Genomic DNA, 14,015 nt, shown 5'->3' on the forward strand with positions numbered 1-14,015 from the left:
CCAGGAACTTACTTCGCGTCACTCAAACGCGCCGTGGATATTAAGCTAACGGACGCGGTTCGGGGACGCGGTTTGGAAAGTGACGCTGCTCGGCACGTGTGCCTGTCAGATCAGTTGAACCGTGCATTAGCCCCCGCCGCTCTCCTCCCACCGAAGTTCTCAACAGCGCCTTCCAAACAGATACCGATTGCATACTAACAATGCTTGACGGTGGTACGTGGGATCCACCTGATGTATATGTTTTATCTCTGCCGTCCATCCAATTTGCCAGCTCATTTTAGGGCATGAATCCAAAAATTAGGAATATTCAAATCTCAGGTGGACCACACCATATGAATGAGTGGTAATTAAACACCTGCAATTAAAAGCTTCTTATGGCCCACAAAGTTTTGGATCAAACTTCATATGTGTGACGTAATCAACAACTTGAATGCAAAATAAACATTACAGTGTCGAGTACAATCACCTCTCCCATGCGTCCCTCGACCTCGACCAACCTCGGAACTTTTACGCTTATAAATAGAAGAACATTCTCCTGCTGGAATACAGAGGAGAAAACTAATACAATTTCCATGGATTGGGCATTGGTTATGTGGTTGTGGGCTTTGGTTTTTGTTCAGTACCATAGTCATGGGTGTCTTGGGTACTTGGACAAGGAGAGGACTTCTCTCTTGGAGATCAAAGCTTCCATCAATTATCCGAATGGGTCTTATCTTCCTACATGGGAGGATGGGACTGACTGTTGTAGTTGGGAAAGAATCAAGTGCAACAATGCGACAGGCCGAGTGACTAAAATTTCTCTCAGTCTTACAAGGGAATGGGAATTGGAAGAATGGTATCTGAATGCCGACTTACTTCTATCCTTTGGAGAACTGCAGAGCCTCGATTTGTCCGGGAATCAACTCGCTGGTTGGGTTGGTCATGAAGGTACCTTCACTCCTACAATCTTAACATTCTTCCTTGATGATTTAAAACAGGACTGCCATCAGATGTCATAATAAATTGAATTGCAAATATGTCAAGGTATGTAGTGATTTCTCGTTTCTGAACTGTAATTCTGTCAATTTCAATTTGGACCTCAAAAAACAGGGCTTCAATGACAACGAGGATGACTTGGAGAAAAAAAAAAAAAAACCAGAGTTGTTGGAATTGAGGCCTTCTCTTGCATAAATACAGGGGGGACATTTTTAGCCATTGCAATTTAATTCACTCCAGCATCACCATCTGTTTCATGCTGAACAAAAGATCTAACGCAGTGTGTTGGAAATAAAAGCCCCTGGTGTTTCCTCTTCGGCATGATGCATTGAAGGAAATTTATTTATTTTTCTAACGAAAGATTAAGAATGGTTGGGATTTTTCCCATTCTAAGCAGGCCCTGAATACAGGACGTCACCCATATGCACTTTTCAAAAGATGGTCCAGATTGCCCAACCTAGAGCACCTTGACCTCAGTTTTAATTAACTCCTTCAACGAAAGCATTTTTTCTCTATTTGGGTTCACTCGCATCCCTCAGGACTCTTGATCTAAGCTACAATAATATTGAAGGACACTTCCCCTCTAAGGGTAAGTTGATCAATTGTAAAGAAATTAAACCGAAATTGATAACATCAGTTTAAAACAATATTTTGAAATGGATTCAGTGGCCATGCCTCAGTCACACTTCCAAACATGCAATCTGGAGGTTTTGGATTTGAAATATAAGAGACTGAATGGCTCCCTATCCCTGCAATGTAAAATCACATAGTTCTTACTGATAGATGCAGAGTTGAGAGTCTTTCACATGCATATAAAAATGGCATTTGAAATTTCACATTTTGAGATGCTTGTTGATTCTTCTGTCGTATTATAAGCTCAACTGCGGTGAAAAACAAAGGTAGGTTTCAGTGCTTTCTTCTTCTTCTTCTACTTATTATTATTTTTTTAAGGGCTTTTGTCGTCGGAGATCGGTCAAAAGAAGCCACCTTTAGCTTTAACATAAAGTGATTAAAGAGAGAGGAGGAGGTGAGAGGACTCAGATTCTGTAGTGATCCTCTAGTGCCAACCATTCATGCAGTCCATCCATTTTTCCAGGTCATTTTAGATCATCATCACAGAAGTGAAGCAGATCCAAAGCTCAAGTGGAGCACACCACATAAACAGTGGAGATTGAATTCCTACTGTCGAAAACTTCCAGTGAGCTACAAAAGTTTTGGATAAAGCAGATTTTTCTGTTTTGCCTTCATCCAGGTTTACGTGACTTTATGAAGAGGTCCGATGGAAAATAAACATCCTAAGTGGGCACTAGGAAGGTTTCCACGGTGGTGTGGCCCACATGAGCTTTGGATCTGTCTCATTTTTTGGTCTCATTCCCTAAAATGAGCTTGCAACATGAATGGACGTCGTGGATAAGATACATACATCATGGTGGAACCCACAGAGGTTTTGAAATTCAATTTGATAGTGCATCCAAACGCACTCGACAGGCTGACTTCTAAATTGTAATTCTGTCGATTTCAAGTTGGACTTGAGAAAAACAAGCGGAAACATTTAATTAATATTAAGGCTTCAATGATAACAGCGAAAAAAAAAAAACAGAGTTATTGGGATCTGAGGCCATCTCCCACATAAATATAGGAAAACCTTCTTTTTTACCTTTGTATCTTAATTCACTATGGCATTGCCATCTGTTTCATGCTGAACACAAGATCTAAGGGAAGGAAGCCTGTTGGAAACAAAGGGCCCTCTTAAGTGTTTCCTCTTGGGCATGTTATGTTTTTGAGTAAATATTTTTATTTTATTTTTAACCAAAGATTAGTAATGGTTAGGATTATTCCCATGTTCTAAGCAGGTCCTATACACAGGATGTCACCTATAAGTAGGTTTCGAAAGAAAGTCAAAATTGAGCAAGCTTGAGCACTTTGATCTGAGCTATAACTGCTTCACTAGAAGCATTCTACCATATTTGGATGCCCTTTCATCTCTTAAGAGTTTGTCTCTAAACACAAATTCATTTGGAGTTCCAGACACAAGTTTTGGAATGTTGTCCAGATTGGGCAACTTAGTGCATCTAGATCAGGACCCCTGGCCTGCCATGACTGATTTGCTACTCCTCTGGGCATCTTTCTTGCTGTTTTCTCTCGAACGGGCTGCTTTGTCGAATATTGCTTACCTTGTACTATGTTGCTTTGATTGTTGCTCGGGCCAGACCACGGTGATACCCTTACCGTGGTGCCCACTTTCGTGATGTTTTGTATATTCACGCCATCCATCCGTTTCAACGGCTCATTTTAGGTAAGCAGATCCAAATCTCAGGTGGACCATACCACAGCAAACAGTGAGTGCCTCACCATTAAAGTTCCAAAGCTCCAAATAAGTTTTCAACGGTAAGTATTCAATGTACGTTGCTTTCTGTGGTGGGGTCCACTTGAGCTTTAGATATACCTGATTTTTTGGCCCATACTCTAAAATAATCTCAAAAAAAGGGTGGACGGTGTGGATATAGCCCACACATCATGGTGGGACCTATGCAACTTGCTAACATTGAGTGAATTTGGCACGGGACCCAATGCAATGCCATCTAATCTAATTCCAAGCTTTTCCATTCTTTCCCAACACGGAGCGGAATTGGCACATGACCGGATGAATCCCATCCCACCTAATCCCCTCTAATCCCACTGCCCAAACACGCCCTAAGGGGGCGTTTGGGTGCATGGTATTAGATGGGATTAAGTGGGATGGAATTGCAATTGGTCCGTGCGAATTCCACTTAATGTTTGGGAAGAATTGAAAAGCTTGGATTAGATTAGAAGGGATTGCATTGGGTCCGTGCCAATTCCACTCAATGTTAGCAAGTTGTGTAGGTTCCACCATGATGTGTGGGCTATATCCACACCGTCCACCCATTTTTTGAGATCATTTTAGAGCATGGGCCAAAAAATCAGGTAGATCTAAAGCTCAAGTGGACCCCACCATAGAAAGCAGCAGGGATTGAATACCTACCGTTGAAAACTTCTTTGGGGCCACATAAGTTTTGGATCTGCCTCATTTTTAGGCCCATGTCATAAAATGAGGTTACAAAACAGATGAACGGTTTGGATATAACACGTGTTATTCTCAATAGTTTCAAATGATGGTGGGTATATCCATTCAATGTACCACCGTATTACAAACATAGCATGGAATTAAGCTTATCCCATGGTAACGCGAGAATCCCCATATTTAACCAGCACGTTTTTTTTTTATCCCATCCCACCTAATCCTTCCCAATTCCATGCGCCAAACACCCCCTGAAATAAGATGAAAAAACAGATGGAGTGCCTGGATATTCAACAAACACATAAAGAGAGAAACTTTTCAAGTAAAATGTGCCGTTGGTATCAAGCTAACCATCACTGTCACGCGACGTGTACCTATCAGAGCAGTTGAGCCATGGATTAGCCGCGCCACTCTCATCCCACCGAAATTCGCAACAGCGCCTTCCAAACGGACACGGATTGCAAAATAAGCATTACAGTGGCCGCTAGGAAGTTTCTAATGGTGGGCGTTCAATCATCTCTGTTTTCCCATGGTGTAGTCCACTTAGATTTGGATCTACTCTGTTTTTTAGCTCATGCACTGAAATAATAATCCAAAATGGATAGACGGCATGGATAAAATAAACATTATATATAGTGGGCCACCGTCACTTGAAACCCAACCCAATAAGCCACACACATCAGCTCTCCCATGCGTCCCTTGACCCTGACCAACCTTAGAACTTTTACACTTATAAATTGAAGAACATTCTCCTACTGGAATACAGAGGAGAAAACTAAAACAATTTCCATGGATTGGGCATTGGTCATGTGGTTGTGGGCTTGATAAAAACCAATTGATATAAGGCTTCAACGATGACAGTGAAAAAAAAAAAAAACAGAGAGAGTTCTTGGGATTTGAGGCCATCTACCACATAAATATAGGAAAACATTCTTTTTACCTTTCTATCTCAATTCACTATAGCATTGCCATCTGTTTCATGCTGAACACAAGATTTAAGGGAAGGGAGAGTGTTGGAAACAAAGGGGCCTCTTAAGTGTTTCCTCTTGGCCATGTTATGTTTTTGAGTAAATATTTTTATTTTATTTTTAATGAAAAATTAATAATGGCCGGTTGGGATTATTCCCTTGTTCTAAGCAGGTCCTAAACACAAGACGTCACCCATACGCAGGTTTCAAAAGATAGTCAAGATTGAGCAATCTAGAGCACTTTGATCTGAGTTGTAACCACTTCAATAGAAGCATTCTACCATATTTAGATGCCATTTCATCCCTTAAGAGTTTGTATCTAAACACCAATTCTTTTAAAGTTCAAGACACAAGTGCATTCTACCATATTTAGATGTCATTTCATCCCTTAAGAGTTTGTATCTAAACACCAACTCTTTTAGAGTTCGAGACACAAGTTTTGAAATATTGTCCAGATTGGGCAACTACATGCATCTAGGTCAGGACCCCAGGCTGCCACGATTGATTTGCTAGCCCTTTAGGCGTCTTTCTTGTTGTTCTCTCTGGAACAGACTGCTTTGCCGAGGATTGCTTTCTTCATGCTATGTTGCTTTGATTGTTGACCGGGCAGCTGTCAAACAATAACCTGACCACGTGTTGGTGGCGTTTTAGCCACATGTCGGGGTTTATTGAACCATGTAGTTGTTGGGTTTTGGACTGCGGAATCACACCAAGCAATCCAAGAGCACCAAGCAAATATAAGAGAACACAAAGATTTAACATAGAAAACTCTTTCGAAAAAAAAAAACTATGTGATAAAGCAACAGATCTTCACTATGAAAACAGAAATTACAAAGAGGAATGACTTACTAGACTTGAGCAATTCTCAAATCTCTCCCTTGCTCTACCCTTTTAGAAACCGTAGAACCCTTTTAGAAAGCCTTAAAATCCCTTAAAACACATCCCAATCCTGTTGACACATACATATATATAGTTTTAAAAAGATTCCCAAACAAAATCGGAAAGAATCATAAACGAAATCGGAAACAAATCCCACACTTTCGCAGTTGTGCGAAAAATCTGCACAGAATATGATTAGATTTAAGACATCAAATACAACAATCTCTACTATGTCTTCAATCTTCAAACATGTAGCTCCTTGCCCTCTTCTCTTATCTTTACCTCGCATCATGGCTTCATCAATGCTTCTCGTGCACACTCCGTCTTCCTTTTACGCCATTGCCAAGCTCAGAGAAGTTGCACAAAACTTGAACTTCTTTATATAAATGACCTTGGTGAGCATGTCTGTTAGATTCACACTGGTGTGAATCTTCTTCAGAGTCACGTCTCCTTCTTCAAGCACTTGTCGGATAAAGTGGTGACGAACATCAATGTGTTTAGTACGAGAGTAATAAACAAAATTTTTAGCCAAATTAATAGCGCTCTCGCTATCACAATTAACCGGCACAGCCTCCTGCTGAAGCCCCAACTGATTTATCATGCCTCTTAACCAGACACCTTCCTTAAATGCTTCTGCCACTGCCATATATTCTGCTTCGGTTGACTGAAGCTTCAACATTCAACTAATTGCTTCACCCGTTAATACAAACGAGTAACCTAAAGTTGACTTTTTGAAATCTACACTACTTGTGTAGTTTGAATCCACATACCCTACCAACTTTGCCCCTGTCTTCTCAAAAGTTAAGACGTAGTCTTTTGTACCTCAAATATATCAAAGTAGCCATTTCACAGCTTCCTAATGTTGCTTGCCGGGTTTGACATGTATCAGCTCACAACACCGACTGCCTGTGAAATATCCAGTCTTGTACAGACCATGACATGCATTAAACTGTTAAACGCATTTGAATAAGGCACATGAGACATAACCTGTTTTTTCTCATTTGATTTAAGACATTGTTCTAAGGAAAGCTTGAAGTGAACCGCGTGGGGAACACTCATCGGCTTTACCTGGTCCATCCCATACTTGATCAACACCTTTTCAAGGTATTCTACATATGATAACCAAAGCCTGCTCCTCTTTCTGTCTCTATGAATATCTATGCCGAGAACCCTCTTTGCAGCCCCTAGATCTTTCATCTCGAATGTCCCTGATAACTGAGTCTTAAGTATCTTGATTTCAGATATATCATGACAGGCAATCAACATATCATCAACATACAATACTATGATGATGAATTTGCCATCACTCAGTGTCTTGTAATAGACACAATGATCGTATTCACTCTGAGTAAATTTTTTATTCAATATGAAATAATCAAATTTTTTATACCACTGCCTAGGCAACTATTTCAGGCCGTACAATGACCTCATTAACCTGTAAACCTTTTTCTCTACCCCTTTAACTTCGTAGATCTGCTCTTCCAACTCCTCATGCAGGAAAGCAGCCTTGACATCCATCTGTTCTAGCTCGAGATCATATTGGGCAACCAGCACTAACACGAATCTAATAGACACTTACTTAACCATTGACGCGAATATCTCTGTGAAGTAGATTCCTTTTCTCTAAGCATACCCCTTCGCTACCAGCCTTGCTTTGTATCTATCCTGTTTCCTTTTGAATAATCACTTGCATTAGATCGCTTTTCGGCTCACTAGAAGCTCCACCAACTCCCATATGTGATTTTTGTGTAACGAGTCCATCTCATCATCTATAGCCACCTTCCACTTTTCTGCATCAGGCTCATCAAGAGCCTCTTGAATATTTGATAGGTCTTCCTCATCTGTAATGAGGGCATATGCGATATTAAAGTCGTCCATGTATCTTGTCGGTAACCTGTGATCACGTGGTGGGTTTCTTCTCACAGGTGGCTGCTCCACCTTCTCCTATACCTCTGTCTGTACATCTGTGTCAATCTGGACGTTTACGATCAACCTTTCTGGTTTCTCTTGCTCCTCTTAATCATTCTTGTGGAATATAGAACTTTCATCAAATCTAACATCACGGCTAGTGATAACCTTGCGTGTGGCCTTGTTGAATAACTTGTAACCTTTCACACCAACACTATAGCTAACAAAGATATACTTTTTGGCTTTATGGTCTAGCTTATCTCTCTCAACTGACGGTACATGAGAATAAGCCTTACAACCAAATATGAGCAAATCTGAGTAGTCCATCTTATGACCACTCCATACTTCCTCTGGGATTTTACATTCAATAGCAGTAGACGGGTACTGGTTCACCAAATAGTAAGTCGTGTTAACGGCCTCTGTCCATAGGTCCTTGTCCAACGTAGCATTACTTAACATACATCTGGTCCCACTCCAAGAGAGTTCGATTCATCCGCTCAGCCACACCATTTTGTTCGGGCGTGTGGCGCACTGTGTTATGTCTGATGATCCCTTCATCCTTGCAATATTCATTAAACTCTATGGAAGTAAATTTTTCACCATTGTCAGTCCTTAAAACCTTTATTTTTCGCTCACTGTTTTTTCACCGTTGCCTTCCATTGTTTGAATATGGTGAAAACTTCGGATTTATGTTTCATGAAGTAAACCCAAACTTTCCTGAAGTATTTGTCAATGAATGAAACAAACCATCATGACCCCTAATGAAAACCTCTGGCGATGGCCCCCATACGTCAGAGTGCACATAATCAAACACTCCCTTACATACATGTTTTCTAGATTTAAAAGATAATTTAGATTGTTTACCATATATATAATACTCGCATATATCTAAATCAAAATTTTTAAAAGCTGGAGTCAAACAACGATCAGATAGTACCTTCATAACCCGCTCGCTCATGTGGCCCAGACAAGCATGCTACATATGTACAGACGTGAAATCTGTAACAGCTGCTGCTACTCCACCTGCTGAAGTGTTCCCGATCAACTTGTAAAGGTTTCCATGCCTTTATGCTCTCATAACCACGAGTGCCACTTTTGAAACTTTAAGAATACTATCAATACCAGTAAACTTGCACCCTATAGCTTCGAGTGCATCGAGAGAATTCAGACTTTTCTTCATATCAAGAATGTGCCTGACATCAGTCAAGGTATGCTTCATCTCATCAAACATCTTGATGCTCACTGTACAAATATCCATAACATTACAGGCATTGTCATTGCCATAAAAACCAGTCCACCATCGCATTCCTAATAACTGGCAAACCAACTCCGATGAGGAGTCATGTTATATGATGCTTCTGTGTTAAGGATCCATTCATCTTTATGATTGTCATGCAAGTGACCAATCATGGACATAGATAGAACATCACCACCACTTGTCTCTTCATCAGATGTGACAACATTGGCCTCCTTGGAAGAAGCCTCTGAGTTTTCTTTTTTCACTTTAGGAATAGTATATTAATCATTTTTCATGTGTCCAGTCATCTCACAGTTCCAGCACTTTAATTTTACTTTGCCCTTGCCCTTGGATTTGGACATAGGTCTTGAAGATCCTATCCCTCGATCAGTATTCCTGTCCCTCATAATCAGTGTATCGGAAGATGTCCCCATGCCGCTGTTTAGCTTTATCATAGCCTTCCCTTGAAGGGCTGAGATAACGGTGTCGACACTCATGATTTTATTTGCGGTGCATATTGTGTCCCTAAATGACTTGTAGATGCCGGAAGAGAATTTAACAACATACACGCTTGTTCCTCATCTTTGATCACTTCCTCCATATCTAGTAGTTTGCAAACCAATTTATTAAAGTACCTGATGTGGGCCTCTAAATCTCTACCCTCTGCCATCTTGAAGGTGTACCACTGTAGCTTCAAGTGTAGGCAATTTTCAGAGGATTTTTTCACATAGATATCCTCTAACTTCGCCCATAAACTAGCCGCAGTTTTCTTCTTCAAAACATTGTAGAGAACCTCATCCGTGAGACATAAACGGATGGAACCTAAAGCATTCATTTCAAGAGTATTTCAATCTTCGTCATTCATAGTCAATTTTCGCTCCTCAAGAGCCTTATCTTTGCATTGCTTGGTTAATAGACTAATCATCTTCATCTTCCATAACTCAAAATTATTTTTACCTGAGTACTTCTCAATATCAAACTTGGCATTTCCCATTGATGCTAATCCTACAGATCCATATCTGTGCCCCAACAATTTCTTTATACCATTTGTTGGGTTTTAGACTGCGGAATCATACAGAGATGGATCTAGGATAACAATCCAAGAGCACTAAGTAAACACAAGAGAACACAGAGATTTAATGTGGAAAACCCTTTTGGAAAAAAACCATGGCACAAAGCAACAGATCTTCACTATGAAAGCAAAAATTACAAAGAGGAAGGACTTACTAGACTTGAGCAATCCTCAAATCTCTCCCTTGTTCCACCCTTTTAGAAACCTTGGAACCATTTTAGAAAGCCTTAGAATCCCTTAAAATACCTCCCAATCCTGTTTACACTCATATATATAGTTTTAGAAAGAATCCCAAACAAAATTGAAAAGAATCATACATGAAATCGGAAACAAATCCCGCACTTTCGCAGTTGTGCGAAAAATCCGCGCAGAATCTGATTAGATTTAAGACATCAAATACAAAATATAGTTCCCTCCTTGAGTTGTCTTTTCATGAAAAGTATGACAGACGAGGGATTCGTGTAGAATGAGATTCCAGGAAGGTTTAACAATATTCGAGCTTTTTGGGTCTTGGTTGACCATTGGCACTTTTCCTTTATCCTTGGTTTTAGGTAATCGGACTTTGATGATTATTCCCTTTGAAATGAACCTTTCCTTTAGGTCTAGGGGTGAGCCCTTTGCTTATGCTTAGTTTGGTTATTATGGACGATGTCGGACTATCAGTACCCTTAGTAATGACTGACCGTATCTCAACCTGTAGCGCATGTGGTCAACTGATCAGGTGTACCATTTCCACATGCTTTTCCATAGGTCGTTATCATCTCAATTTGAACATGTTGTCATTCGCCACCCTGAGAAGGGGATCTCAATTAATTCTTGATTCAGGGATGAATGTGATGTGGTTGATCATCGTCTTCCTTAGGGGGATACCTACTTCGAATCCACGAAGCTTCTCCGGACTCCTGAGACTTCTCGAATCCATGAGGAAAAAGGAAGAAAATAGAAATAGTATTCATGAAAATTCGTAAATTAATTGATATCTATAATAAACGAGTCTACAACCCTTTAAATAGGGATACCAAGCCTTGGAAGAAGTTTCGGAATTAAAATACAACTAAAACTCCCTAAAATTCATAACTTACTATAAATACTAAATTTACTATTTATAGTAAGTTTCCTATGTGGCTTAACCACGTTATTCTCCTAATTTTTCCAAACGTTTTTCATGTTGGACAAGTCCTAAAGCCCAATGGATGAAAAGTTACAATCAAACCAAAACTTACTAAAAATAATAAAAACGAAAATAAACAGGAAATTCGACTGTCAATTTGATGGAATCTCGCAAATTCGGCATGGGCAACTCGGCCTAGCCTAGTTGGTTGGATAAAGTAGCTCATCCTACCCCAAAATCATATATGCTACGTCAAGTAACTCATTTTGGTTTGCGAGATATGCTTGTTTTAAGGTTCTGACGGTCTTGATGACTTTGCCTCCAATCGGGCCTTCTCTGATCCATCTTGGACATGAAAGTGTCCGCGACCCGCTCTACATCAGTCTCCTCCAGTTCAAAAGAATTCGTCCTCGAGTTCTCGTGCTGCTTCGGTTCTTCATACTCGGTCTGGTGCACCGTAACGATACCTGGATCAAAAGTTATGATCAATTTACCGTCCACCTTCTTTTGGTCCAACCATGCTAGGAATGTATCTGTGAAACATTCTACATTAGACCCCTCTACTTGGAAAAAACTAGTCCTCGAGTTACTCAAGGGACTTGGCTCATGATTCTGAGATAACTTTTGATGCCTATGCTTATTAGCCCTTTCTTGTACTTGGCATTAGGCTCTTGAGCTGACACAATACATGTACTAATGCTTTTCTTGACTTGACTAGTATCGATCAGTTCCTTCACTTCTGCTTGCAAAATCTGACATTCTTTCTCACTCACCTAACAATGAGGGTGGTTGGGCAAGCTAGACCCAAAGACAAGGCCTATGTGATGTTGGTTGTCCCTTATGGGGGGCAATCTATCAAGTAAATCTTTAGGCCATTTTTTTTTGAAAATTCATTCAAGAAAGGCCTTAAACTTAGGGGAATGTCTAAGGGTTTCGATTCCTTGCCATTTACCACTATGACGTATACCTCGCTGGCCTCCTTGGATTCCTCCATGAAATCTCGAATGGTCAAGAGGGAGCTCCCCTCCACTTTAGAAGCTTCGAGGTGTTTCTCTGGTGCAATAGGGGTAAGGATTATTTTTTGGCTATCCTTGACGAAGATGTAAGCATTATCTCGTCCTCGGTGGGTCACATCATGGTCTAACTACCATGGTCTACCGAGTAACATATGACATACTTCCATATTGACGATATCATAAAGTATTTGATCCTTATAAGTTTTGCCAATTGAAAACTAGACAGTGCATTGTTTAGTTACCTTAGTCTCGTTCACCTTTTCTACCCAGCCAATTGAGTACGAGGAAGGATATTTTGTGTTTGGTAGCTACAACTCATCCACCATCGCTCTTAAGACAATGTTCTCGCTACTGCCACTGTCTATGATTACAACACAGACTTTGCCATTGACAATGCACCGCGTACGAAATATATTGTGTCGTTGTGGATGTAATTCCTTTTGTGGGGTGTACTATAATCGCCTCACAACTAGATATTCGTCACAATCCTCGCCCGTTCATTCAATGTCATCTGCTCCTTCCTCTGCGGCCTATTCATGTTCATCAAAACCAGGGTCTTCTTCTGCGCCCTCACCTTCAGTGCCCCCTTTGTTTATGGTCAAGTGGACTGTGGGGCATTGAGGACATGTGTTTGATAAGTGTTTCGGTTGGCCATAACAACAACAATTGTTCGACCTTAGCTAAACGTAAGGATTTGGAATCCTGCTCGGGCCCACTGTTGTGGGTGCTACACGTTGATGCTTAGATGAGTCGCTCCCCATATCACAGTTTGTTCTCCTACTGGTTCTTTTCCTCATGCCAGCATTAGATCCTGCATGGGACTCATCATGGGAGGTCGAGTTGAAGGATACGGCCGATCAAGAACTCTTGCAAGTTGTGTTTCTACCCTATTTGTCAATTGAACCGCTTCATCCACGGTCCTGACTAGGTGCATCTAAACTCAGTCCTGAATCATCGATCGTAACCCACCTATAAATCATGCTACCTTCTGTGATTCGGTTTCTAACGGGTCATTTCACATTGCCAACTGTTGGAATTCTTCGGTGTAGTCGGTGATGGTTCGATTCCCCTGTTGGCAGTTTTAGTATTGCTGGAATAATATCTGCTCGTAATCACTAAGAAGGAATCATGATCGAAGAAAGCGTCTCATTTGTGGCCATGATGAGATGGGCGCCTTATTCTGTTGGGCATGTGAGAGTTGTAATTGCTCCCACCATGCAGAAGCACTAGATTTTAATTTAAACGCTACTAATTTTACCTTTTTATGCTCTGACACGTCTATGTAATCAAAATATCTTTCTACTTCGGCTAACCAATTGAGGAAATTTCTATACATAATAAATCGTTAAAAGTAGGAAGTTCGGCCTTACCTCGATAGTCTCTTTCAGCACGATCTAGATGATTGCCCCCATGGATTGGTCGTCGGGTAAAGCCTTCATGAAGGTCCTAGTCGCTAGAACTTGAATCATCTGGTATAACCCTACGATTTACCACTAGAAGTGCTCTACGAAAATCAGAGTTGTGTCATACAACAACCAAATGTGGTGGCTCGGAGCGGAAGTAACACGTTCGCAAGACAGTTGAGGGTTGCCTGTAGCCCTTGCATGATCAACTGACTCTCTCGATGGAAGGCTTCCATTCTTTCTGAAAGATAACGAGTCTCAGGATCACCGTCCATAAGATTTTAGTCCACACCTTCGTTGTTTGCCATCGGCCCGAGAGGAAACCTGGCTCTGATACCAATTATCACAGGGATGAACGTGATGAGGTTGACCATTGTCTTCCTCAGGGGGATAACTACTTCAAATC

At 40.8% G+C, this 14,015-nt stretch overlaps 1 protein-coding gene across 1 annotated transcript in view; it reads left to right on the plus strand.

Annotated features, from left to right (window-relative positions):
• Nucleotides 1-528: 528 nt before the first annotated feature.
• Nucleotides 529-14,015, plus strand: part of LOC131220157 (receptor-like protein 15) — a 53,924-nt gene continuing 40,437 nt past the window's right edge. Inside the window, exon 1 of the mRNA XM_058215123.1 lies at nucleotides 529-927. Within this exon, the coding sequence (XP_058071106.1) occupies nucleotides 573-927 (355 nt within the window). The 5' untranslated portion in view covers nucleotides 529-572. The remainder of the gene's footprint in view (nucleotides 928-14,015) is intronic.

The sequence above is a fragment of the Magnolia sinica genome, chromosome 12 (genome assembly GCF_029962835.1).
Source record: "Magnolia sinica isolate HGM2019 chromosome 12, MsV1, whole genome shotgun sequence".
Taxonomy (NCBI): Eukaryota; Viridiplantae; Streptophyta; class Magnoliopsida; order Magnoliales; family Magnoliaceae; genus Magnolia; species Magnolia sinica.